We start from the raw sequence: 27,398 nt of genomic DNA on the forward strand, positions 1-27,398 counted from the left end.
GTCCCCTCTCTTTCCAGTATGTTCTATGCATTTTACTTGACTTATATTTGCCCAAAATGAGTCCGTTTGTTAACTAAATACAGGCAATGAGCCTTAGAAACTCTCAGAACAGAGCAGGCTTAAAAATGCCTCATCGCACTGGAAGCAAACCCTTCATAGAGATAATCTACAATATGGTATAAATAAAAGAATTATGTACATAATTTTTCATTAAATCACACTTGTTTTCTACTATATACATTTCTCTGCTCGAATAGGGAGGAAAGGAAAACAGACCACCAACTTTGGATGAGTTATTCTTTGAGACTCGCAAGAAGGGAGACACTTTGGTGGATGTTGAATCTTCTAGGATGCATGTAAGATTCAGGTTTTGTGCAGAATAACTATCCTGTGAACGCCTCTTAGATAATGCATAGTTTCATTATGGTTTCTAGTTGGTATTGACAGTAGCATTTGTCCAACACTATTATTGGTTCATTTCAGGCAGAACTTGTGGATGTAGTTAGCTCAAATCCTAATCTCTCCAATGTTGAAGTTATGGATAAATGTTACAACGGTAATAAGCGGCGTGATCATTTAATTGGATTTGGTGGTGGTGTCAAAGCAAGAGATGTACGAGGCCCAGCACTTAGCAAAGCTGAATTGCATGCTAGACTTCGAGCAACAGAGAGGGAAAACAAAATGCTTCGAGAAGAAAATAGTCAGGTTGTTGAGTCTGTAAATCAAATGCAGAATGAATGGGCTGAGATGAGGAGAGATTATTATGCTAACTGTGAAAATAGAAGTGACACTGGCTCACAAAGACGTCATGAGAGGTAAATTCATGCACCTAAAATGACTTTCATATATGATATGTGAAATATAGTACTCATTAACTTGCGTATCTAATATATATGTGCTCATGGCAGGATCCACAGTGAAAGAGATGACTATGATGCAAATGAAGATGGTACCTGCTGATGAAGGGTTGATTCCTCGTAAAACATGAAAGAATAGTCCATTGCAATTCCAATTTCAGATTGAAATTTTGTTCACCATAAGTTCTAGTGATTGTTTAATTAGGCATCATGTTGGTGCTGTCTGAATAATTTATCTAGTTGGATGCAGTGAACATTATTATTTTGTATTTGCACCGAGTAAACACGTGGCTGCTACAGGACAACTGTGGGAATCAATATATTACAAGGTGTGGTTGTTTAAACTGATCCGTGAGTGTTATTGATGTATTGCTAATGGTAACACATTATGCCATCGTGAATAATTATATGATGCATTATCATGGTCACTAAAAAAATTAGGAGGCTACAGTTTCTCGGTAGTCTATAAAATAACAATGGTATAGTTTCACGGTCGTTAATAAAAATAGCGACGACGGAAAAGCACGGTCGTTAAAAGAAAAATGAAAAACGATGGCATATTATCACGGTCGTTAATGAGATTAACTATGGCAGGATATCACCGTCGTTAATGAAAACAACGATGGCAGAAGAACACCGTCGTTAATAAAATTAACGACTGGAAAAAAATCGGTCGGACGTTAATACTATTAACGACAAAGCCTTTAACGACCACTGACGACCACACTTCTGTAGTCGTTAATGACCTTTAACGACCACATTTGGACTTTTAACGACCAAATTTCTGGTCGTTAATAGTCGTTTCTCCAGTAGTGATTTCAGAGTGAACAATAATAAGATTAAAATAGCTTTCACCCGTTGCAACGCACAGGCATTTTTCTAGTTAGCTCAAAAATGACACAAAACACAAAAAGTGCCTACACTACTCCATTTATAAAAGTGCAAATTTCTTCATATTGCACCGATAAGAACCGACAAAAATAGAAGCAAATGAAGGAGTTGAACAAGCATTACACCTTTTATATGGATCATGTCAGGTCGAAACCCCCCTAATTTTTGTAAGTTTAGGAGACAGAAAATGCCACGCAGTCGGATTAAACGGCCTGCACAGGAAGATGCATTATCCCGTGCGGGCCTCTTAATTCAACCGCACGGGATAATCGCATTATCCTGTGCGGTTGGGTTAAGACGCCCGCACGAGATAATGCATCTTCCCGTGCGGGCGCCGGCCCGGAGCCGGTCCTCCAGTTTTTCTAGGCGGCGCGACTTATGGCCCACCTGGAACCAAACGGAGCCGGCGTCCAGTAAAATCTTTTTGTGTAGCAGTGCAAAGTTCGTCCTTCAGCTATGCTATCCACAAATGAACGTAGTCCGCTTCGCCTTTGAGCTCCTTGAGTTCGCCAAGACGCGTAGTAGCTGGATTACAAATCCCAAAAAAAAAATAATTAATTAAGACTGAGTAATAACTCGTTTCTTTCAATTTTTTTTCAGAAAATGGATTAAAATCCGGCCTCTACTTTCACAACGGATGTACACAGCACAACTCGTTTCTTTGATATATAATGTGATCGAGATTATATTATGCAAAAGAAAGTGTCTGGGTTCTGAGCAAAGTGTCGACACACGCAAGAAAGAAAAATAATTAGACGTTGTTGTTGTTAGAGCCGGTAGCTTGTTGTGTGGTGCTATCTCAATCTTCTGGCTTCTTAATATATTCGTCTTGTATGTTGACAAATATTCCTAATTATTTGATGTACCGATGTGTGCGCCGTGTGTCTTACGATATATGAATATACCGGTTGCTGTTGTTAGCGACATAGGGATTTTTTTTACAATAGTTGAGTGCTGTTGAGTTGTGACAGTAAGGTGTGATAATAAGCTTTTCTTTTTTTGGGAAGGTGTTATAATAAGCTTAATTACGGAAACCTTTGTTGAACTAGCTAGTATTTGCTCTCAAGAATATAGTTTATTTTAACGAAAAATCAGCAAAAATATAGATGCTCACCCTGACCTTTAATCGTAGAAAAGTTAGGAAAACACGTACTCCCCCGTCCAAAAAAAGACAAACCCTGAGTTTCCGTATCCAATGTTTGATCGTCCGTCTTATTTGAAAAAAATATGGAAAAAATTAAAAAGACAAGTCACGCATAAAGTATGAGAGCAAGTTTAATAGTATAGCCCACTATTAGCTCCAATATATCTATAGCCAATCTAATAGTCAATTCATACAAAAGGTACTTACTATACTATTAATATATGGTCCCACCTGTCATACACACATCTTGTCTTGGAGTCCGCGCTGCAGCTACCTACAGATATGTAGCCTGCTGCTCTTCTCTCTCATCCTTTATCTTATTAAAATATGTTTACAGCTGGCTAATAGCTTGCTATTGTACTTGCTCTTAATCATGTTTTATCATCTAACAACAATGAAAATACTAATTATAAAAAAATTCATATAAGACGGACAGTTAAACGTTGGACACAGAAATCCAGGGTTCGTCTTTTTTTTGACGGAGGAAGCACAAGATATTGGGCTGAGCTGACATAGTTTGTTATAAAGTCATCCTAAGCGCTTCGCTTTCAACTGCTCCCTCCGCCTAGAATATAAAAAGTTTATAGAGTTGGACAAAGAAAGTAGGTAGAACTAAATAAAAAGGAGTTGTGATCGGTTGAGAAGGAGAGGTAGGTAGGAAAAGTGAATGGTGGAGGGTTGCGATTGTTGGGAAGAGAATGTTGATGGAGAAGTTGCTATATTTTGGAACAAATCCTAATTGTTAAAAGTTGATATATTTTAAGACGGAGGGAGTAGTACACTATCTACCATAAGATAACTTATAAAAAGAAAAATTCAAGAAATACAATTGACAAATACCAAATTTCAAAAAAAAATACCATCAACAAATACGAGTTCTCATACAAGCGACTTTATCCCAGAAATATAATCACTGTTAGGGTTTTAAGTGGTGCATTAAACGACGCGGGATGGATGTAACCCTAACAGCGATGACATTTCTAGTATAAAATCGCTTGTACAATGATATTTTATATAACTCGCACTCATTGATGACATGTATTGGATTTTGGTGTGTCGATGGTATTTCTTGAATTTTCTCGTAACTTAAATTCTGAAAAGTTTCGTAAGAAGAAGTCAAACCAACCAGCGGTATCTGTATCCTTTCGTCGCACGTATTTTTGGTGTGCTTTGCTTGAGGCAGGCAGCCGCAGCCATGGAGATGGGGTTCAGTGCTTGGACGGGGGCCATGGGCTCTCTTCTCCGGAAGCTCGATTCGCCGCCACAGGCTGGTGATGGTGGTCACATGGAAGCGGCCTACGACGGGATCCACTCGTTCAGAGACGACATCGAAGAGAGCCATGGATTCCTCCGCAAGCTGTCGCAGCTGGAGGAGACGACCATGGCGGACAAGTGCTGGATGAAGGAGGTGCGCGAGCTGTCCTACGACGTCGACGACTTCTTGGACGAGATCGCCCTCGCCGCCGCCGACAACGCCGACGCCATACTCATCGCCGGCAAGGTATCCAAGTTCCGGGAACGCGCGCAGGAGGCGAGACAGCGGCGGCGGCGCACCAGGTACGGCCTCTGCCACCATCCTACGAGCAGGCGGAGCAGCCGCCGGAGATGCTCGTCGACGTCCATCACCACCAGGCGGCCGCCACCGCGGTTCGGCGCCGACGTCGAAGTCGCGGCGACGGATGAGGTCGCCAGGTGGGCGACGGACGTCGGCGGCGAGGAGTGGGGGCTGAAGGTGGCGGGCGTCGTCGGAGCCGGTGGGACCGGTAAGATGGCGCTCGCCTGATGAGGACACAACTAGCTCGGATATAACTATGACTACCTTATGTATTAATCAACCAAAGGTGCATATGTTCTACATTAGATTTACATGCTATATATTTGAACAAACGTTGCTACACAATGAGTTTTATGTGTTTTTGTTTGCAGAGGTACTTGCTTGGGCGAAGGAAAAGAGACCGAGCGTAAAGAATTCATGGATGATCAAAGAAGTTGATTGGGGACCATATCAAGACCTTCTCCAAGTCTTCTTTCATTTCACCACGTCACTTTTGGTCCATAGAAGACAAGAGATAAAGTTCCACACGTTTTGGATTCGGATTCGGGCCTCGTGACAGCATCAACTTCAAACGGACCTAGCCGCTGATCTAGAAGGAATTTTGGGGCCCATGAGTACTTGTTAGAAAGCTTATGGAGTCTACTTTCAGATGGTTTTGGTCCCATGTCAAAATTCCTACCGAGTTGCCGGGAATCTACAAAACAAGCCATATATCTCATCCAGTCCGAATCTGACTTGGGTTTTGGGCCTTGTAATTGTGTTGTGGGCTTAGCCCAAGAGGGTGTGCACCCTAGGGCAACCCTAGGACGTCCCTAATCACATTTATTCAGTAGCCGTCATCGTTTAGAGTCGGGTTTTGCTTAGATTATTCCGTCAAGAACCCGACTCTAAACTTTGTTGAATTCTAGGTTGCATCGTCGTGTCGAGTACTGGTTTAGTTTTAGATTTAATTTTTAGTTTTGAGTATTGCATCTGTTCATCACTTAGGTCTAGGGTACATCACTCAAGTGTGTGAGTTGTACGTCAGTTTTGGGTTCAGTTTTTCATCTCGTTAGTTGTTGCCGGGATCTTGAAAAATTGAATCGTCTCGTCGTCGGGTTTCCGTTTTTGTGATTTGGAGAAATTTTTATCAAATGGTTTTAGAGTTGCCGTACTGTGCATGTGTACTGTGCGCGTGTGGGGAGTACTGTGTGCGCATGAGGAGAGACTCCGTATCAGATCTATCCGTAGCTGTCCGTATTTCCCTCTTTATAGAATTGTTAAGTAGCGGATTTGAGATATTTTTATAAAAACGGAACCTACATGATATGAGCAATCCATTTTTGAGATGATCCAATTTTAGTTTTGCACTTTGCGTTTGAGTCCCTGTAATATTCATATTTACATTTGAGTCCCTATTCGAGGTCAGTGGTCAGTTTTTATTGAAAAAAAAAGTAAAAAAAAGAATAAAGAAAGAAAGAAAAGGCAGAAAGGTGCAAAGAAAAAAAAGAGAAAAAAGCCACACCTAAAAAAAGAAAAAAGAAGGCAGAAAGGTGCTTAAAAAAAGCCGCACCAAGAAAGAAAAAAAAATCATTCATCCTTTGAGTATGTTATCTGAGTGCAGAGTTGTGCATTGATTCATATCTAGTCTTTAGTGGTGTCGGGTGCTTGCTTGAGCTAGAGTTGAGTCTAGGCTAGGCCAGCACATTGACTAGTACTTTGAACTATTATTCAACTTTGCATTTTCTGATTAACACAATTGCGTTTTTTTGCTACTATATATTGTGCCTCCCAAGCTACACATATATACTTCTGGTCAGCACCGCTTTGATCCTTGCAATCGCCACATCACGTTCTTCAAGGTGTCACGAACCAGCCACCGGTTGTACCGTCCTCAGCATTGCTGGTAAGACACTTGTAAGAGCTTGGTAAGGTGCTCCATTTGGCTGAGTTGTTGAGGGGCACCACTACACCGCGTAGCAGATTATTAGGGATAACCTTCATTGTTTGTTATTGTTTTTGTGTTTGCAATGACAGGTATGAGTGGCGCTCAAAATCAGCGATACCAACAAGGTGCACGTGATGAAAGTACTTGGGTGCAACAAGTGCTAAGTTCTCAAATGTAGAAAGCAGAGCAATGGCAGTACCACGAATTATTTGAAACAAAGTTTATGGTTAAGTGTTATCGAAATGACAACTGCATACGTCGAAAGACGTGGTTACTCAACAGTGGTTGGAAGGAAACGAAGTGTATTGAATCTTGAATTTCTTCCTTTTTTTCTCCCCCCATTACATGGCCCTAGGGGACTATTTATAGCCCCATTACAGGTTCTTACTACTAGGGTTTAGGTTATACAGGGGAATTTACATGATTATCCTAACGAAAGGGACATTTACAGAGGTACATAATGTTATAGGGGCTCATGGGCCCCTGATGGGCCGTCTGGTGATCGCCGGCCCTATAGCCCCTAGGCTTGATGGGCCGGAAAGGCTTCTTCGGCCCTCGCGAGGGCGAACTTGCCATGGCGAAGTCGTCTTCCTTCGGCAGATAGTCTCTGCGTTGAACCCTTCGCCTGAGACGCCTCTGGCCTGGCAAGGCACTCGTACGACTCTTCGCCTCACGCCGTTCTTGCTCCATAGCCTTCGCCACGGGTTTCGGCAGATTTGGTCGAAGGGCCTCATGCCATCCGCCAACAAGCCCCTCACGGGCAAGGGTGAGATTGGAGCTTTGGCCGAGACCGTGCAAACCATGTGGTATGGTATGCGGCACCCCCTTTTGACCGATGCTCCTGCTGAAACCTATATTATTCCTGCGAATGAAGTTTGTTACTTGTGCGGCTATTATTATTTTGCCGCACTTCGCCTCCTGCGATTGGTGGTTATTATTATTTTCTTTTCCCGGGCCGAACCGAACAGTATTGGGCTTTCCCTTCGTGGGCTTTTGACTGTGCCGCTCGGTCGGTGGGAATTTACCGTTTCGCCTACCCTTGCGACACGTGGCGCTTTATTATTGGTGGGTAGGCGAACGGTCGCCCGGGTGAGCTATATATTCCCACCGCTCTTTCCTTTTCACCGCCACACTTGCCATTTTACCGCGTGCGCTCTCTTCCTCCGTCTCTTTCTTCCACAGCATCTCTCGACCCCTCAAGCGTTTCGCCCATTCTTTTTCTTCGCCACCGCAAACGCACCATTCACCATGGCCTCTCGCAAGCCAAACCCTGCTTCGGCGAAAGGGCCGGATCCCGGCCGAGTCGATGACGACAGCACCGCCTTTTTGGGGGTCTCTCTTGTAGACGACGTCGAGCTGGCGAAGCTGGTCAGCTCTGGGGCGTTGGTCGCGGGGCAGGCTTTCGCCCCAGGGAAAGCCGTGGTGCCGAAACCTATCGACAATCGGACGGTGGTATTCGCCGTCTTTTTTGAGGCAGGGCTACGGTTTCCCTGCAACGTGTTGTTGCCGGAGATCCTTCGCCTCTTCCAGGTGGAACTTCCACAGCTGAGTCCGTCGGCGCTTGTTTAGATCGCTATCTTCGACTGGGCGTGCCGGACTTCCGGGTTTGAGCCTAACGCCGAGCTCTTCGGCGCCATATTTTTCGTCACCGTGAACTCGAAGAAGGTGATTACCCCGGCTGGGACGAAGAAGACAGTGTTCGGGAGCGTGAACTTTAACGTTCGTCCCGAGCGGTCCGATCTCTGGCCGGTGAACGCTGGCATGTCGAAGTGGGACCGCCAATGGATGGCTAGGTGGTTCTATCACACCATCCCCTTTGAGGCTGGCACTGACTCGGCGAAAGCCCTCTATTGCCGACGTAGGGCGATCGCGCCTAACCAGAAACCCAAGATCGCCGTGGACGGCGCTATGGAGGCGCGGTTCGTTCTTCTGTGGAAGGTTTGCTCCCGCCTTAGCTGCCTTGACTTGGTGGAGGAATTCTGTATGCTTCGTATCTTTCCCCTCTCCCAGTCATGGCAAGTCAGAGTTGATCAAGGCGAAGAGGTTGACGGTTTGCCAAACCTGGTTCTTCCTGAGGGGATGAACAGTAAGACTGTTCTCTTGCTATACACTGTTGTGCTTTGTTATCTTGCCTTGTCTGACTGTTAACATATCTACACACTTTTGCAGCGTTGACCCTCGACCAGGCTGAAAACGAGGCCCGTAGGATGATCGGCGACGTGTCGGTCGTCGAGTATAGCCAGTTGTTAACACGACAAGCGGCTGGACGGGCGAACCGGGTTTACAACGGCGAATTGCCTCCTCGGGTAAACACCCACAAAGCTGACGACGATGTAGGGCCTTCGTGAAAACGAATGCGCGGACAAGTGAAGCTTGCCCCTAGGAAGCGAAGGGTTCCTGCTTCGTCGGACTCCGACGCCGACGACGAGGACGATGCCGAAGAACGCGACGGCGAGGAGGAGGAAGAGGAGGAGGCCATGGCCGATAAGGCCGTGAACGAGGCGATCGAAGACCGCGTCGACACCCCTAGCTACACTCCTACCCCAAGTCCCGGTCACAACGAGACTGGGGTGGAGTCGAACAGCTCCCCCGTTCGACGGAAGGATTTGGAAGGAGCGAAGGCTCTAGTTGCGTTCTCCTCGGGCACGGTGGCGAAGGGAGGTCCGGTGAAGAAGATCTCCAAAAAGAAAGGACTCGTCGACATCGCCCGCGTTTTCAGCGACGATGAGTCTTCTGACGAGACTCCGACCTCGCCTGCTGGCCGCAGTTTGGACCTCTCGACTGCTCCCCTTGCTCCGCTCGGCGTTGCTGGTGCAGGCGGTAGTGCCGCCGCCAGGGCTTCCGCCTCCGCCAAACGGATCGTGTCGGCCGCGGCGATGGTTTTCGGGAGCCCTATGCGTGAGCCAGCTATTTCGCCGCTGGTCAAGGCGAAGGGGAAGTGTGCGGCCGCCGAAGCATCTGCCTCGGAGTATTCCCTTGCGGCGCCCCACTTTACCCCTGGTGATTTCGAGACTCGGGCGGACCTTATTCCCTTTGTGGAGGGTGTGAGCAACCTTGTCTTGCCTGCCGGCACCCCGAGCCTGTTCACCGAACTTAATGAGTTCGACGAGGGGTGTTCCACCATTAAAAGTTTGGCGGTTCGAGTATGCCTTTTCTTCCTTCTTCGTTTTCCTCTTCCCTCTTTTTTTTACGTCTCACAATTAACCTTTTGTTCTTTTCGCCTGCTCCTATCTTTCATCTAGATTCTTGCGGCTCACTGTTCGATGGAGCGAACCGTGCGGGCCCGTTTTGACGGTTTCAAAAACCGTCTTTGGGCCAAGGATGATGAAATAAGCCGCAAGAACTTGGAGGTGGAGGCCCTGGCCCACACCTTCAAGGAGGCGAAGACTGAAGTCAAACGCCTTCAGTCCGAATTAGATAAGGGGAAAGAGGCCAGGGCCGAGGTTGATCGCCTCAAGGCCGAACTGGAGAAGGAGAAGGCCCATTCGGCGGTGCTCATCGATTACTACAACCTTACTGAGCCGAAGATGGAGGCTCTTCGCCAGAAGGCTAGCAGGGCCGAAGCGAGCGCCACGGAGGAGTCGCAGCGGTTTTCGCGGGAGATGGCGAAGACCACCGAATCCGCGAGAATGGCTTGCCAAACGCTCCGCCTCGCCCTTACCGACATAGGCACGAAGGTGCGAGGGGTCCCTGCCGAGGATGCCTCAGCCTTCGACTTCTCCGAGTGGACCCAGCAGGCTGGCGGATTGGTTTCGGACTGCGCCACCGTGTACGGCGATTGCTGTGCACGTGTATCGGCGGCCTTCACCTTAGGCCTTTTGCAGCAGTTCGGCTGCGAGCACATTGCCGAGTTCCCTACCTATGCGAAGGGGGACTGGGAGATTAGTGCGCAGAACATTTCGCCCGCTCTTCGCGCGTGGCGAAAACAGTTCTGGCAGAAAGACGGCCGGTCCGCTGCCAAGGCGCGCCTTCTGGAGCAACTGGCGAAGGCGGAGGCGGCAGATCGGTGCGAAGAAGAGGGCGCGGTGGGCGAAGAGGTTGGAGGCGCTGCCCAGGATCACCTAGAGGTGTGAGGCCCTCTGCCCTTTCCTTAGATTTTTGTAGTTTTCCTCCCTCTTTTGCGTTTGCCTGGAGAGGCGAATGATGTACATTCGGCAGGCTACCGCCAAACCTTAAAAAAAGGCTTTTTTGTACATTTGGAATATATGACAATCTTAATTACTTTTTGATGATCGAAGTCTTTGGCATATTATTATTTCGCTCATCTCGCATTATGCCATACCTCCCCCTTCTTCCGCCTATTCTTACTATGTAAGCTGTGTTTTGCTTTTTCTGCACTGTCCATCAGGGGGTTCGCCGAAAGTCGTGCATCCGGCCCTCTTCCGGGAGCTGGCGAAGTCAAAACGAGAAATTTGTGGCAGTGAAGGGTCTGCCGAAAGTGCGATGTCCATTTCGGCCTGTTTATCGCGAAATGGAGATAAACGGTCGCAACTATAAGGCTTTCAAGGTTGCCGACTGGCTGCGGGCGCACCCCGGGCGAACCTTAGAAGATTACGATCTTGTTCATTCAAGACATTTGGAGGATATGGCTCGCTTTTGGCGAAACCATCAGAAGACTAAACGCCAGGAAACGATCTTTCAGCGTCGTTACAGTTTAGTCTGTGTTTCGCCCCCTACTCCTCTTAAGGTTGTGTACGGTATTAGTAGTGATGATGAACCTAGTTCGCCTGATCATTCCTTAGGGAGGGATAGTGATTATGGGGACAAAGATGTAATTTACTTGTAAGGTGAATTGTATCGTGTTGTGAAACTTCTATTCTTCGATTATTTTTTTCGAAGTTAATAAAGACGTGTTTTATTTCCTTTTCGCTATTGTTTGCATCGTCACATTTTGTGCTTTTGTTAGGTCAGAACATGCTGGCCCCTTTGCATATATTAGCGAAATAGGTGTACTGACTTTTTAGCTTTTCGTCGTTCGTTTTCGATCTGTAGCGTTCTGTGTCGAGAGAAACGCTTTTGCTTTTATGCTGATCGTTCGGCTATTTATTTTCCGAGACAAGCTGTTGCGGTTTCAACGTTCGGCGAGCAATGCTTCGGCCGATTCATTTCGCCCCCCTGGCCTTTTTCGCTGATCAGGCGTTTGCCTTGGGGTTTTTCCACAAATTATCAATCACACGAAAAATAAAAAGAAGGCGGACAAAGAGATTTTATACTGGTTCGGGCCTCCATGGTGAATAATAGCCCTACATTTAGTTTTTTTTTCTTTTTTCTCTCTTTCTTCTTTTTTTTTCTTGCCGAAAGGCTTTCATAGTGCCGAAGGGCTTACATGACAGTATGTACATTTTTTCAATTTGGCAATTTGGGTGCCACCCATTCTAGACATAGAAGCGCTTGAGAGAGGCGGCGTTCTAGGAATGGTCGAACTCCTCGCCTCCGAGTGTCGCTATGCGAAAAGATCCCGTCCTGGACTTGTGTTTGATGAGGTATGGTCCTTCCCACTTTGATTCAAGCTTGCCAACCGCTACTGGGTTCGCCTTCTTCCTTAGGATGAGATGACCAGGCATCAGCTTTTTTGTTGTAAGTTGCCGAAGTGCTTGTGGCGTACTTGTGCATGTGCTCAAGCGCCTCGACCCTTACTCCTTCCAAGAGTTCGAGCGATACTTCGCGTCCCTCTTCGCCCCCAGAGAACATCACCCTTGGTGAGTTAGCCCCTAGCTCTGCTGGGGTCATTGCCTCATCGCCATAAAGAAGCATAAACGGACTAAACTTGGTTGGTCTTGTGGGGGTCGTCCGAAGGGCCCAGAGAACCAATAGCAATTCCTCTGGCCATTTGCCTTTTGCTGCCCCCTCGAGTCTTTTCTTTAGTGCTTCTAGGATCTTGCCATTTGTACGTTCGGCTGCCCTATTTGACTGCGGGTGTGCGATCGACGCAAACCTGATTTCCAGGTTAAGCCCTTCGCACATTTCTCTGAACTTATCAGAGTCAAACTGCTTGCCGTTGTCAGTAATGAACTCTTTTGGCACTCTGAAACGGCAAACAATGTTTTTCCATACAAACTTCTGTACTGCTGCCGAAGTGATTGCCCCAAGGGGTTCGGCTTCAATCCATCGAGAGAAATATTCCACAGCTACAATTGTGAATTTATACCCGTTTCGCGCCACCGGGAATGGCCCGATGATGTCCAGTCCCCATCTGGCGAAGGGCCATATTGGCGCAATGGGCTGCAAATCATACTGGGGCGCGGCTTGGCTTCGGCCATGATGCTGGCAACTTTCGCACTTCTTTATTTGCTCAACATAGACTTTCAACACAGTGGGCCAATAAACTCCTTGTCTAAATACTTTGGAGGCCACTGTTCTTGCAACCTGGTGCGCACCACATAGTCCCTGGTGTATCTCTTTTGCCATTTCTTCGCCTTCGGCAAAAGAGATGCAATGAAGTAAGGGTTGAAATACCCCGGAGCGGTAAAGCTGACCCGAGACCATCTTATACTTCATGGCTCTGAGTTGCAAACGCTTCGCTTCTGCTTCGTCTACCGGAAGCCAGCCAGTTTCAAGGTGTTTCACAAATAGGGTTCGCCAGTCATATGGGTCTTCGCCCAGTTTCTCCTGGTCGATTGCCATGACTTCGGAGCTGTCCATGGGCACACTTGGAGCATGTAGGACTTCGAAAAAGATGCCAGGTGAATGTGGGCCACCACAAGCAGCGGATTTCGCCAAGGCGTCTGCTTCCTCGTTCTGGTCTCTAGGCAAGTGTTCGACCGTTATGCCGGTGAAGCATTTTTCCATGGACCGAACAGCCTCCAGATACCTCTTCATTCCCTCTTCTTTTGCCTCAAAGGATTTGTCAACATGGCCTGCTACCAACTTGGAGTCAGTTCGAATTAGCAGGCGCCGGACTCCCAGTGCTTTCGCCTTTCTTAGGCCCAGGAGAACGGCTTCGTATTCTGCTGCATTGTTGGTTGTGTCGAACTGCAGTCTTGCTACGTACCGAATCGGCACACCATTCGGCGAAAATAGAACTGCCGCAATGCCTGCTCCCTTGTGCGACCACGAGCCGTCAGAGCACATCACCCAGAATTGTTCGGCGGGCTCGGGGTCGGGGGCAAGTACCGGTGTCCATTCAGCTACGAAGTCGACTAGCACTTGAGACTTGATGGCGGAGCGTGCAACAAAATGTAAGTCGAACAGGGATAGCTCTGCCGCCCACTTGCTGAGCCGGCCAGTGACTTCCTTGCCTCGGAGTATTTCGCCCAAGGGGTACTGTGATGGCACTATGACTTTGTGGGCCTGGAAGTAGTGCTTAAGCTTGCGCGAAGCCATCACTAGGGCGTAAGCGAGCTTTTCCATTTCAATGTACCTTGTCTTCGCTCCTTGCAGTGCTTCGGAGACGAAGTAGACCGGTTTTTGTCCGAACTTTGTTTCTTGGACGAGGGCAGCACTGACTGCCACCGGCGAAGCTGCTAAGTATAATAGCAGTTCGCTTCCTAGGGGTGGGCTTATCAGAGCTGGCGGGCTTTGCAAGTGTTGCTTTAGCTCGTCGAATGCTGCTTGGCACTCTGGTGTCCAATTAAACTTTCCTGCGCCCCGGAGGGTCTTCAAGAAGGGCAAACCTCTTTCGGCTGCCTTTGAGAGGAATCGACTAAGTGCTGCAATTCAGCCTGCAAGCTTTTGTACTTCATGTACGCTTGACGGAGGCTTCATTTGCTGGATGGCATCGATTTTCTCGGGATTCGCCTCGATGCCTCTTTCAAAAACAAGGAAACCCAACAACTTGTCTGCGCGGACGCCGAAAACGCACTTCTCCGGATTCAGCCTTATGCCTGCTGTGCGCAAGCTGTCGAATGTCTTCTGCAGGTCGATCGCATGGTCGAAAGCCTTGCGACTTTTTACGACGATGTCGTCGACGTAAGCTTCCATATTCCGCCCCAACTGCTTGCCAAGGACCTTGTACACCAGCCTGGCGAAAGTTGCTCCTGCGTTTCTTAAGCCGAAAGGCATCCTGAGGTGACAAAATGTGCCGAATGGAGTGATGAAGGATGTTTTGGGGATGTCGAGCGGGTTCATGTGGATCTGGTGGTAACCGGAATATGCATCCAGGAAACTCATGAGCTCGCATCCAGCTGTTGAATCCACGAGCTGGTCGATTCGCGGCAAAGGGAAGTCGTCTTTCGGACACGCTTTGTTCAGGTCTGTGAAATCGACACACATACGCCATTTGCCGTTTGACTTCCGCACCAGCACTGGATTTGCCAACCACTCCGGATGGTCAATCTCTTGGATAACCCCCGCCCTGAGCAATTTTTGTATTTCGGCTTTCGCCGCTTCTTGGCGATCGGCAGACATCTTGCGCAACTTTTGTTTTCTTGGCTTAATGTCCGGCTTGACTGCTAGGTGATGCATGATGAGATCCGTCGGGACACCCCCCACCTCGTTAGGGCTCCAGGCGAAGATATCGATGTTCTTTTTGAGCACCTCTAGGATACTCTCAACTTCTTCTTCGCCCATGTCGCCCCCTAGTGATACGAGCTTTATGGGGTCGGCATCATCAATTTGCATTTTTGTTATCTTGCCGTGACGGGTGGGCTTTGGCATGTGCTTCGGCCGTTCATGTGGTTCGGTCTCAACACTGTACACTGCTCTGTTGATTATGGCTAGATCGCCTTTTGAAGCGGCCGAAGGCTGAAGCCCCTTGACTACTATCACCCATGTCGGGCCGGGCATCTTGAGCTTGAGATAATTGTGGTGGCAAATGGCTTCGAACTTGTTCAGGGTTGCACGGCCGAAGATGGCGTTGTAGTTATACGGGATGTCGACGACGTCAAATAGTATTTGCTCTTCGCGTCTGTTCTCCCCCGAGCCAAAGGCTATCAGCAAAAGTGCTTGGCCGAGAACTTGAACTGCTTCGCCGCCGAAACCGTGGAGCGATGTTGGTGCTGGGGTAAGGGATTGGGTAGGCAACCCCATTGTGGCATATGCTTCGGCGAAGATAACATCGGCCGAACTCCCTCCGTCGACCAGGATTCGTCGGACTTCGAAACCAGCTATCTCAGCTGAGATTACCAGGGGATCTTGATGCGGGAACATAACTCCTTCTGCGTCTTCCGGCCCAAAAGAAATTAGCTGGTTCAGATACTGCGGCGCCCCTTCACCCGCCGAAGTGATGCTGTGGACCATACGGATCTGCATCTTCTTCTGCCGTTTGGACAACTGGCTTGGCGGGTCAGCCTTGTAATCACTTGGATTACCCTTCGCTGTACATCTTGGCGTTGTTCGGCTGGGGGTGTTTGCTCCTGAACTGCTTCTCGGGGTGCTTCGACAGTTGTTCCCTGCTGCGGCCTTGGGTCTTGCGCGTTGCCACGTTGCCTAATGTTTCGGCATTGCTCCATGGTGTGCGAAGAGCGTCCGTGAAAGGCACAGTAGAGGTCTTTTCGGACCTTCTTGCGGGCTGGCTGCTGATGGTTGCTCGCTTGCTGGGCGTCGAACTCCTTGCGGAGGGCTTGCACTTCTTCGACCGCCATCACAGCTTTGCCTGCACGGTCTGTTCTGAACTTTCTCCAAGTTATGGGGGCCTGGCCTTGCCTTGGCGACTGTCCTTGGATCGCCGGCTGAGACTGGCGAACAGAGAGGGGAGGTGGTTCGGCAACTTGAACTTGTACTTGAGCTTGAGCAGCGACGATGGAGGCTTTATCGTACTCAGCTTGTATAGCTTGTCGTCGCTTGGAATCCTCCTCGCCCCTTGCGAACCCGTCAATGATACGAAGTAGGTGCTCGAGCGTCTGTGGCTCCTTGTTGGCGATTTTTCTTGTGAGTTCGCCCTCGAGCAGACCGGCCGAAGTGGCGTTTATAACCGACGCCTCGGTTATGTCTTGAACATGGCACCGGGCTTGCGAGAAGCGACGCATGTACTCCCTTATCGACTCCCCCGGCCTTTGGCGAATGCCGAGTAGGTGTTGCTGCGTCTTCGGCTCCTCATAGGTGCCTCGAAAGTTAAGGACAAAAACATCGCGCAATTGCTCCCATGAGTAAATGCTATTGGCTAGTAAATTGAAATACCAAGAACGGGCGATGCCGTCTAGAGCGAGATGTATTACCTTTGCCTTGGTATTTTCGTCACCATGAGCCACTTCGATCGCTGACTCGTAGATGGAGAGGAACTCCTTCGGGTCAGTTTCGCCTGAATAGCGCGGGACGGGTGGGAACTTGAACTGTGGTGGGATTGGACGAGTCTTGATTCCCCCACTCAGCGGTAGCCCCTTTTCTCCTCCCGCCCTGTTTGCCGCACCTTGCTGCGGGTACGGTGTGGTGAAAGGCAAAATCGCAGCTTGTGCGTGAGGTTGGGCCGTGGCATTCGACTGCCCGGTTCCAACTGGAGGTACTTGCTGAGCCACCATAGATGGGTCAAAAATTGGCTGCGACCACATCATGGCAGCTTTGATTGGTGCTTGGTTTGTTCCGAAGCCTGGAGTTGGAGCTTGCTGCCGAACGGTTGGCACCTGAGTAGCATTGACGAAGTCGAACTGCGGTCCTTGATTCCACGGCGAAACTCCCAGGCCTGGCTGAATCGGTGGCAACCAATTAGGCGCACCTTGACTTGTATTCCCCTCCGGGTGGGCCGATGGGGTTGTACTTGAAATGCAGTGAGGTTGGTAGAGTTGCTGAAGGAAAGCTTGGAGTTGCGCCTGCAGAGCCGAAGCCCCTTCCGCCACTGTTTGTGGCGCTTGGCCAGGTGGTTGATGGTGTACTTGGGCAGTGACTGGTTGAGCTTGCAGTTGCACGTGAGGGGCCGGACGCACAGCTGCGGCCGATTGCTGCCCGGTGAAGTACACCGGCGCCTGTGCGGCTTGTGGCGGAAAGGGCTGGGTCGTCACTTGCAGATGGACTTGAAGTGGGACATAACCTGCCGAATACTGAAGGATTGGAGCCGACGTGGCCTTGGTCCGCTTTGCCGCCTCGTATGCTTCTTGTTGTTCTTGCATTCGGCGAAGCATGTCTTGGAGCCGTGTCATGTTCTGTCGCATGGCTTCCATGTCGGCTTCGGCTTGTGCTTCAGGGTCAGGGCTGACTTGGGCCTGCACAACGGCGAGCGCAGTTGGGGCCGCTGCCGCCAGCGATGGAGCGGCTTGGGGCACCACCGGTTGGCTTGTCGAAAGGATCTCCGCCCTGGTCTGGAGTGCCCTTGCCGCCGCAGCCGCCTTCGCCACGTCGGCCGCGTTCGGCACTTGCACAGTGGTTGCAGGGGCCGAAGGCGGTTGTGATGGCGCTTGTCCTCCTCCATCTTCGGCCACGGGTGCCGAAGGCTCTGCTCCTTCCTCGGCGGCCATGTCCGGTCCGGCGTCGCTTTCCTTCCGCCTGGCAACCTTCTCCTTCACGACTCTCTTCGGTGGCATTCGCTCTCGGTGGTTTCGCTCGGAGGTCCCCACGGTCGGCGCCAGCTGTTGTCGAAATGACAACTGCATACGTCGAAAGACGTGGTTACTCAACAGTGGTTGGAAGGAAACAAAGTGTATTGAATCTTGAATTTCTTCCTTTTTTCTCCCCCCATTACATGGCCCTAGGGGACTATTTATAGCCCCATTCCAGGTTCTTACTACTAGGGTTTAGGTTATACAGGGGAATTTACATGATTACCCTTACGAAAGGGACATTTACAGAGGTACATAATGTTATAGGGGCTCATGGGCCCCTGATGGGCCGTCTGGCGATCGCCGGCCCTATAGCCCCTAGGCTTGACGGGCCAGAAAGGCTTCTTCGGCCCTCGCGAGGACGAACTTGCTATGGCGAAGTCGTCTTCCTTCGGCAGATAGTCTTCGCCTTGAACCCTTCGCCTGAGACGCCTCTGGCCTGGCAAGGCACTCGTACGACTCTTCGCCTCACGCCGTTCTTGCTCCATAGCCTTCGCCATTTGGTCGAAGGGCCTCATGCCATCCGCCAACATTAAGGATAGAGCATGTCGTACTATAATCGATAGTGAGAGTTGCAATAACTTTGTGAGTTCAGATTTGGTTGAGAAACTTGAGTTGCTTACACAACCGCATCCTCATCCATATTACATCAAATGGTTCAACTCTTGTGGTAAGTTCAAGGTAAATAGAATTGTGAGAATAAACTTTTCGATTTGAAATTACCATGATACTGCCAATTTTGATCTTGTCCCTATGCAAGCATGTTCTTTGTTGTTTGGTCAACCATGGGCATATGATAATAATGGTTCGCATAATTTTGTTGCTAATACATACACATTTAGACATAATGGTCGAAAAATGAAATTGGTACCCATGAGTTTTACTGAAATTTTTGAAGATAATCTTGAAAGGATGAAGAATGGAATCGAGGAAAATTTCAAAGATAGTATTGAAAGGACAAAAAATAGAATCGATGAGATTTTTAGAGATACTAGGAAAGATACTAATATTGCGATGCCTTCAACTAAGTCTGAGTTATTACAAAATGAATGTATTGTTGTGCCTATTGCTTTGGATACTAATATTTTGCAGGCATCAGGGAACAACCAAGGTAATGAGGAGGAAGAGAAGAAAGACGAAGAGAAAAAAGACCTATCTATAGCTCCATGCATGCTTGAAGAATGTTCAATTGGAAAAGCACCTATAATTTATGAAGATAAGAATAATAAAGGTAATGATAATGGTGCTACAACTTCTCAAGGTATGCATAGTTATGATGTGCCACCTATGTCTACTACTTATGCTACGTTAGAGCAACCAACAGTGGAAATAATTGTTGAAATACCTTTATCACAAAATAATTTGCTTCATATTTCTTATCATAAAGAAGAGTTGTGCGATGCTTCACTTATATCCATGCCCCAACTAGTGAATGAACATATTAATTCTATAGTAGAACCACTATGTGTTGAGTTTAAACATGTTATTCACATTGCTAGCGAGAATGAAGAGTTTAAATAGCTATCTTCTTTAAATACTTGGGATTATATTCAATTTGATGACCTTTGTCCACTCAACTATTTAGAGAAGAAACTATTTGCTAGATTGGAATTGCCATGCCCTTCTGATGTGATTTTTCATATTATTGGCAATTATGATAGTAAAGGAGAATATAATGTGCATCGAGTATATATTTGTTCGAATTTTACTATACATCCTTTTCATGATGAAATGTATTGTCTAGAGGACCGCATGTATATAAATAATTATCTATCTAGTTCCTCTAGTTGTTTAAATGAGTTACAGGTTGGTTTGCAAGAAGGAGAGTGTTGTAGTTTTTCGACTACAAAGATTTTAGGATCCAATCATATGGTCATCAAGAAATGTTCAGCACAGGATGTTGTAATAGACAAAGATAAGTACAATACGCTCCATGACAAGGTGAAACTGAGGACAGTTTCCAATCAAGAAGGGGAGGATGATGAGGACACAACTAGCTCAGATATAACCATGACTATCTTATGTATTAATCAACCAAAGGTGCATATGTTCTATATTAGATTTACATGTTATATATTTGAACAAACGTTGCTACACAATGAGTTTCCTGTGTTTTTGTTTGCAGAGGTACTTTCTTGGGCGAAAGAAAAGAGACTGAGCGTAAAGAATTCATGGATGATCAAAGAAGTTGATTGGGGACCATATCAATACCTTCTCCAAGTCTTCTTTCATTTCACCACGTCACTTTTGGTCCATAGAAGACAAGAGATAAAATTCCACACGTTTTGGATTCGGATTCGGGCCTCCTGACAGCATCAACTTCGACCTAGCCGCTGATCTAGAAGGAATTTCGGGGCCCATGAGTACTTGTTGGAAAGCTTATGGAGTCTACTTTCAGATGGTTTTGGTCCCACGTCAAAATTCCTACCGAGCTGCCGGGAATCTGCATATCTTGATCTCAGTGGTAGCAGCATAGAAAATGTTAAGAGCCTTGTTGATCTGATCAATCTTCAGGATCTTCATCTGACCTGCTGTTATTTTCAGTCAGTCCAGCTTCTTTGGGAAACCATGAACATTTTCGGTTCTGTCATCGAGAGCCTTGTCAACCTCAAATCTTTAGCTCTAGCTGCTGGCTTCTTGAACGGGACATCATCCACTGCTCATTTCAGTTCAGCTACTACAAGAATGTCATGGCAAATGTGCACTCCTCCTCGGTTGCTTCAGAGAATTGATCTGTCACCTCATGTCTGCACATTCTCCACGCTTCCAAACTGGATCAGAGAGCTTGGCAGCCTCTGCATTCTGAAGATTGCAGTCAGGAAACTCGGTGATGGCGACATGGATGTTCTTGGTGGATTGTCTGAACTCACCGTACTGTCGCTCCATGTCAGTGACGCCCCTGAAGAAAGGATCATCTTCCACGAGGCAGGATTCCCGGTTCTGAGCTACCTCAAGCTCAGATGCAGCGTAGCAAACCTGGCCTTCGACGAAAGAGCAATGCCGAGGCTCCGGCGGCTCGTCCTCGGCTTCCGTGCCGCCGGCATAGCGGAGCAGTAGCACGGCCGGACACCTGTTGGGATGGAGCACCTGCTAAGCCTCGAGGTGGTCACTGCACGGATCGATGCTTCCTGTGCAAACGAAGCTGACAGAATGGCTGCTGAATCTGCACTGAGAAACGTTGTTAAAGCTAGGAATTTGTTTGGAGGAATAGCTCCAGTTGTCAACATTCGTTGGGTAGATCGACAAATAACATCTACCGAGGAATCAAAGACAGTAGGTAAAGATCAACCAGCAGATTATCCAACTGCAAAGAACGAAGTCAGCGGCCGCAGGTATGGATTTTCAGATGCCCACCTGTAAAGAGTTCGTGTTGTTTTTCAGGTGGTGTTTGTATCAGGGACTTAACTTTAGTTCCTATATTTAAACACTAATTTAGAGTATTAAATATAGACTACTTACAAAACTAATTATATAAATGAAAGCTAATTCGCCAGACAAATTTTTTAAGCCTAATTAATCCATAATTAGATAATGTTTAATGTAGCATCACATAGGCTAATAATGGATTAATTAGGCTCAATAGATTCGTCTCGTGAATTAGTCCAAGATTATGGATGGGTTTATTAATAGTCTACGTTTAATATTTATAATTAGTATCCAAACATCCGATGTGATAGTCCCATCTAAACAGGGTCTCAGTACTCGTCACCATCAGAAGTCATATCAGCGAGGGAAGCGTTTTCATCCTTAATAGGATATCTTTTTTATTTATTTATGTTATTTAAATAGTTAATAAAAATTTAGTTTTTATGAGAATTTATTTTTTACGAGATAGATTAATATGTGGCGCAAATATCCAACTTTACATTCAACTTCTACTTCTACAAGTTACAGTAAAAATGGTAAATATAACTGTAAATGTACGCATATAAGATAAATTTAATTTTTTTATTACAAACCTGCAGAAATCAAATTTATCATCAGATTTTGATATGCTAATCACTAAAGTGTGCAATCTCATACGTTGGTGAAGTGATATATATCATATTAATCTATGTTGTCAATTTTTCTATAACATTTAGGCGACAGGTAAACAATGAGGGGGAAATGAAAATTCCATCTTCGTATCAACGTTACGTTTTGGCGTTCTTCTAGTTTCATTCGTCTATATATTTTCGTACGTTTTCAATCTTCATGTGCCTTGTCTTTATTCATAGAAGATATAATGATGAATAGTGGCTTTATATTATCAGGATTATTGAGTCGTCCAGTCTGCCTGGGAGATCCTTCACATGCCACAATCCAGGTAGCTTATTTAACGAGGCTTTTTACAGTTTCTCGAGGATGTATTATGGTATGTTTTAGTGTAAATTTAAATACCTTTTGGTATGTTGTTTTTTAAAAGTAACAGGAGGTACTACAAGCTAATATTCCAAATTATGGTATTTCTCAACAACTGTCAAAAGTCAAAACTACAAAATTGTTCTTATTTAGAGTATGATTATCCCTTTATTGGCTTGGGATCCAGTATATATAGATACTAGGTGAAACCCCGCGCATTACTGCGGGAATTTAGTATGATAACAATAAAAAAAAATAACGTGTAAGATAGATAGATAACATCAGATTAAGTAAATTAATAAATTAATGTGGTTTATGATAATGTAAATTTAAATAGTATGTAGAATGGCGATTGACTTTATGGAAGAAGAAAAGTAGGGAGATAGTTTGGACCATAGATTAATCATCTAAAGGCTAAAAACAATTGATGTGATATGACTTAATTAGAAGAAAAAAGGAGAAAGATAACTTAGACCATAGATTAATCATTTAAGCACTAACTAAGTGAGGATAAATTATATAAGTATATAGGATATCATAAAACATAATAAAAATATACATTGAAACATTATGTGAATTATGTTAGATGATAATTTAACATGTTTGTATTTGAAAAGATCTTAAATTATAAAAACTATAAAGATATAGCATGTTTGCATGATGTTTAAATGTGATGATTGTTAGTTGATGTTGATGTGGCATCTTGTTAGTGGATGATAATGAGCTTAAGGAGTTAGTGGGGGATAACTTTATAGTAAGATAGGATGTCTCTGTCTAAATATTTATTGATTTTGTTCAGGAATGAAATTGCACGAACGAGTGCCCATTGAATGCGCTGATGAAGCCTAGAGGGGGGGTAAATAGGCTGTCCCTGAAAGCTTAAAAACAAATCGCAGCGGTAAAATTCAATCAGACCCGGAACTTCCTGGTAAGGAACTCCGGAACTTCCAGCCTCCCAGGCCCAATAATGGATTAATTAGGCTCAATAGATTAATTAGGCTCAATAGATTCGTCTCGTGAATTAGTCCAAGATTATGGATGGGTTTTATTAATAGTCTACGTTTAATATTTATAATTAGTATCCAAACATCCGATGTGATAGTCCCATCTAAACAGGGTCTCAGTACTCGTCACCATCAGAAGTCATATCAACGAGGGAAGCGTTTTCATCCTTAATAGGATATCTTTTTTATTTATTTATGTTATTTAAATAGGTAATAAAAATTTAGTTTTTATGAGAATTTATTTTTTACGAGATAGATTAATATGTGGCGCAAATATCCAACAAGAACTTCCGGGTAACAGAACAGAGATGAAATTTAAATTTCGAAACAAGAGACTAAGGCAATCTTCACAAGATGGTGCACAGGTATTCTAAGCAGAGGATATATCACAGAATCATCCACAGAAACATCACAGGAAGAGACAAGAGTGATTTTTTTCCCGAAGTTCGGATCTTGTGATCCTACTCTCCGTTGAGGAGCTCCAAGAGCTAGGTCTCGATTAACCCCTTGCCTCACTTGTGCAAAAACCCCAGAGGAAATCCACAGCCTTCAACCCCAAACACCCCTAGGCAAATTTCTAGAATTGAGTGACCACCAAGATCCAACTCAACCTACTTCTAGAAATCCACCACAAGTGTGGGTTGCTCTACTTGGAAAGCCTCTAGAATATCATTACAAGAACTTCACTAACTTACCCCGTTCCCTTTCGGAGGAGAGGAAATCCTTCACAAACTTACCCGGGACATCCACAATATGCAACGGATTCTCGCGGGCGACACCTAACCGTCTAGGAGATCATCTCCAAGAGTAATAAGCATCGAGATGACAGCCCACGAGATATTCCAAGTGCTCACCCAAGATCCTAGTCTTCACACCTATCGAAATCTTCTTCTCTCCCTCTCAATCTCTCTTTCACACAAGAATTAGGCTCTAGATTGAGTGGAGAAGGCAAGAAACACTTGGGAGAGGCTAGCAATAGCTCTAGGTTTGAAAAGTGAAAGTGTAATGGCCAAGGAACGAGCTGGAAACGAGCTGTATATGTATAACGGCTAGGTGACGTCATCTAGCCGTTACTCACAAATTTGAACTGGAAACTAGACAGGAAATTCCGGACCTGGAAGACCGGAACTTCCGGACTACACTTAGGAAAATCTTTTTCACAAGACCGGAACTTCCGGATCTGGAAGACAGGAAGTTCCGGACTTGCATTTTTGGGCAGATGGAGTATTTGCAAAAAAGGATTCCTAGGGAAACTTGACACTTGGTTCACACTAAGAGCACTTGATATATCTCAGAGCATCACCTGTAACCCCTCTTAATAGTACGGTTTTTCCTAAAAACTCGATTTCAAAAGATAAGCTATCCTATGCACTTCTCGAGTTCCGGTCCGCTTTGATTTTGTATTTTTTGGGGGGTCTCCAAGCATCCATCTTCCACACCTTGGACTAATGCACCTGAAAGCTACTCAATGAGCTCATTAGACCCTTAACCACATTTGTCATTAATCACCAAAATCCACTAGGAGGATTAATGCACTTTTAATCTCCCCCTTTTTGGTGATTGATGACAACATGGTTAAAGCTTACAAAAGATTGATAAGAATTTTGTTTTGAATGGTTAGAGGTGAATGAAACTCCCCCTTAATGTATGCATATGGAAGATATGAGTGGAGCTCATATGCATATATATAAGGGAGCAACCGAGGAGAGTTTCCTTCGTCCCTACTCATTCGTGGGATGCAAAAAGCAGTAAGAATAGATATTATATGCAAAAGATACGACACGGTGAGCACTCAAAAAGATAAAATCAACATCACATCACAAACAACAAATAAGACACGCATAGCATAAATGAAGAGCAGTATAAATAAAGGGCAGCTAAGAGCATCTAACAGACATTACATTCACACAAATAGAGAATTAGAACATGTCTATGAGTTCATAAGAGTAGGGGCCAAAGGATTGCCAGGTCCGGAACTTCCGGATAAAATACTAGGAACTTCCGGACAAGCTGACATGACAATAAAGCGAGGGAGCTGCCAGGTCCGGAACTTCCGGATTAAACAGACAGCAGGCAGCAAGCATCAAAAACAAAATTTTGACCCCCTTCGATTGCAATTTTCTCCCCCTTTGGCATCAAGGCATCAAAAAGAGACAAAATCACAAGGGAAGAAGAGGATCAAGCCTCATCATTATCGCCATTAGAAGGAATGATCTCAGTGTCGCCGGAGTGAGGAGAGTCGATGTCTTGCCCGGCGGCATCCACTGCCTCATCGGGATCTGTAGGAACATTCTCAGTAGGGGCATCTGACTCCTCATCATCACTGCTCTCCTCGGAGTGAGAGGACTCCTCATTGAAGAAACAAGAAGTGCCAGAGGGACCCTCAGCACTAGCATTGTCTCGAGCAGTCTCATAAGCAGCAAAAGGATCAACAAACTCCTCATCATCAGAAATGTCAGAGACATCCTTGCCTGCTGCAATCCAATCTTCCTTTTGACGCCTCTCTATCTTCTTTACCTTCTTAGCTGTCTTGGCACACATGCAAAAGATAGCCCTGAGAGCCTTCTTTATGGGAGAAGAAGACTCAGAACGCTGAGGTGCAGCAGAGGAAGAAGGAGCAGCTGAGGTGGAAGCACGAGTCACTCTGGTGGTAGGAGTAGCTGAAGTAGTGGGAGCATGAGGATGGAAAGGCTTGTGTTGATTGTCCTTGAAATAACAAATCTCAGTCTTGGCCTCAATCATCTTCATGATATAAGGAGCATAGATGCAGCCCCTCTTTGGCTCACACACTGTCTCATAGATCTCACTCCAGATAAGCTTCATGATGCTGAAATCGGGCTTGTTGTAGCGCATGCGACTAAGGAGGAGCGCATGCCTACCTGGAAGAGCTGTAGCATCTCCCACTTTGGGGAGCAAAGACCACCTGAAGATAAAGTACATCACTCTATAATATGGACGCAACCCTCGAGTAGTCCCCAAACAATCCTTGGGAGCATCCTTCTCATACATAAAGGTAGTGCTGGTCGGTAACAGCATCCTCTACAAAGATATGTGGACGACTCAGGTCATCATCATCTAACCCCAAAGCTGCAGCAAACTGTGCCATAGAGACCCTATACTGCTGCCCCTGAATGGTCCACTTCACAAAATCAAGCCCCTTCTTGGTGGTGCCAAAGAAAGCAGTGGAGTAGAACTTTCCAATCACTTCCTCATTCCAGGAATACTGCAAGGCCAATAAATCTGCCACGTGCTTGCGCTCACACACCTTGCATACCTCATTGAAGACTATGTTGTTCTTTGAGGACCTGTACTGCCAGTCTAGCCACTTTATCTCTACCACTGGATGAGATCTTCCCATGATCACAGAGTTATACCAATCAACCTACACCAAGGTCCTGAATCTATCATCCTGAGAGTCAGCTGGCAGAGTATCAGGACTAACCATTCTGTCCTTTCCACACTTGAGTAGATTCTTTAGATAGTTCACTCTTGGGCGTTTAGGATCAGGATCAACAGCCCTTGTCTTGTACAGCCTCAAAGGATTGCTTTCAGAACCAAGCTCATCCTCATTGCCACCATCATCTGACTCAGATGCAGCTGGAGAGGGAGAGCGGGGTGCATCACGAATGACAATGCTACCAGCCCTCCTGGAATGGATCGGAATCTGACTCTCACTGTAAAAATCTCCAACTTTTTCTTTGCCCAATCTCCCCCTAGGACCACGAACTAGGGGCTCGAGTCAGCAGGAACATCTTGAGAAAGCTTCTGTCTTTTCTCACAAGGCATAATGACCACTACAACAAGAATCAACAAGGTTGGAGTGCAATGGTTAAAACAAACAGTAGCAGAATCAAGGTTACTGGCTGGCTGGACAGAGACCAGAAGTTCCGGGCCAAGAACACCGGAACTTCTGGCTAGCAAAACTGAACAACAGAGCATTTAACCAGGCCAGTGCATGTGACAAAATCCTATAGATCGGCAATCTACAAGGTAGCAGGAACAATTCTATCTAAAAGGTTTTCTCCCTAGGTTCACATATATAGAGATCGGGGCAAAAACATGATGAACCAAAAGAGAAGATCAAAAGTGCTACCTTGAAAGGGGAAATCGCAAATCGATCACGGGATGAACCTCCTAGCCACCAATGTGGTTGATTCCACGAAGAGGAATCAAATTTCCACTGTTGGAAGAGAAAATCGCCGAGAGGAGCATTGTAGCGGCGGCTAGGGTTTGGGAATCGGGGAGGAGAAGAAGTGAGGAGAGAGAGACCAGGC

General features: G+C 46.2%; 2 protein-coding genes across 2 annotated transcripts; one reads left to right on the forward strand and one right to left on the reverse strand.

Moving 5' to 3' along the window:
- The first annotated feature begins 4,087 nt into the window (after nucleotides 1-4,087).
- On the forward strand, nucleotides 4,088-4,675 carry LOC136353527 (disease resistance protein RGA5-like). Its single transcript, XM_066304533.1, has one exon. It carries the CDS (start codon nucleotides 4,088-4,090, stop codon nucleotides 4,673-4,675), a length of 588 nt encoding a protein of 195 aa, XP_066160630.1.
- Nucleotides 4,676-11,879: 7,204 nt separating this feature from the next.
- LOC136353528 (uncharacterized) lies at nucleotides 11,880-17,833 on the reverse strand. Its single transcript, XM_066304534.1, has 5 exons — nucleotides 16,431-17,833; nucleotides 15,812-16,304; nucleotides 14,584-15,740; nucleotides 14,061-14,376; nucleotides 11,880-13,607 (listed from the first exon to the last, which is right to left on the reverse strand). Exons 1-5 carry the CDS (start codon nucleotides 17,831-17,833, stop codon nucleotides 11,880-11,882), a joined length of 5,097 nt encoding a protein of 1,698 aa, XP_066160631.1.
- Nucleotides 17,834-27,398: the final 9,565 nt, after the last annotated feature.

The sequence above is a fragment of the Oryza sativa genome, chromosome 10 (genome assembly GCF_034140825.1).
Source record: "Oryza sativa Japonica Group chromosome 10, ASM3414082v1".
Taxonomy (NCBI): domain Eukaryota; kingdom Viridiplantae; phylum Streptophyta; class Magnoliopsida; order Poales; family Poaceae; genus Oryza; species Oryza sativa.

Bases quoted from the DNA above. Each gene is read 5' to 3' on its own strand.
- LOC136353527 (XM_066304533.1), top strand. From the start codon at position 4,088: ATGGAGATGGGGTTCAGTGCTTGGACGGGGGCCATGGGCTCTCTTCTC.
- LOC136353528 (XM_066304534.1), bottom strand. From the start codon at position 17,833: ATGCAGTTGTCATTTCGACAACAGCTGGCGCCGACCGTGGGGACCTCC. The intron at 15,741-15,811 runs GTCCGAAAAGAC...CCGAAACATTAG, and splicing joins AGCAGCCAGCCCGCAAGAAG to GCAACGTGGCAACGCGCAAG. The intron at 14,377-14,583 runs GTGTGTCGATTT...TTGTCACCTCAG, and splicing joins TCAAACGGCAAATGGCGTAT to GATGCCTTTCGGCTTAAGAA.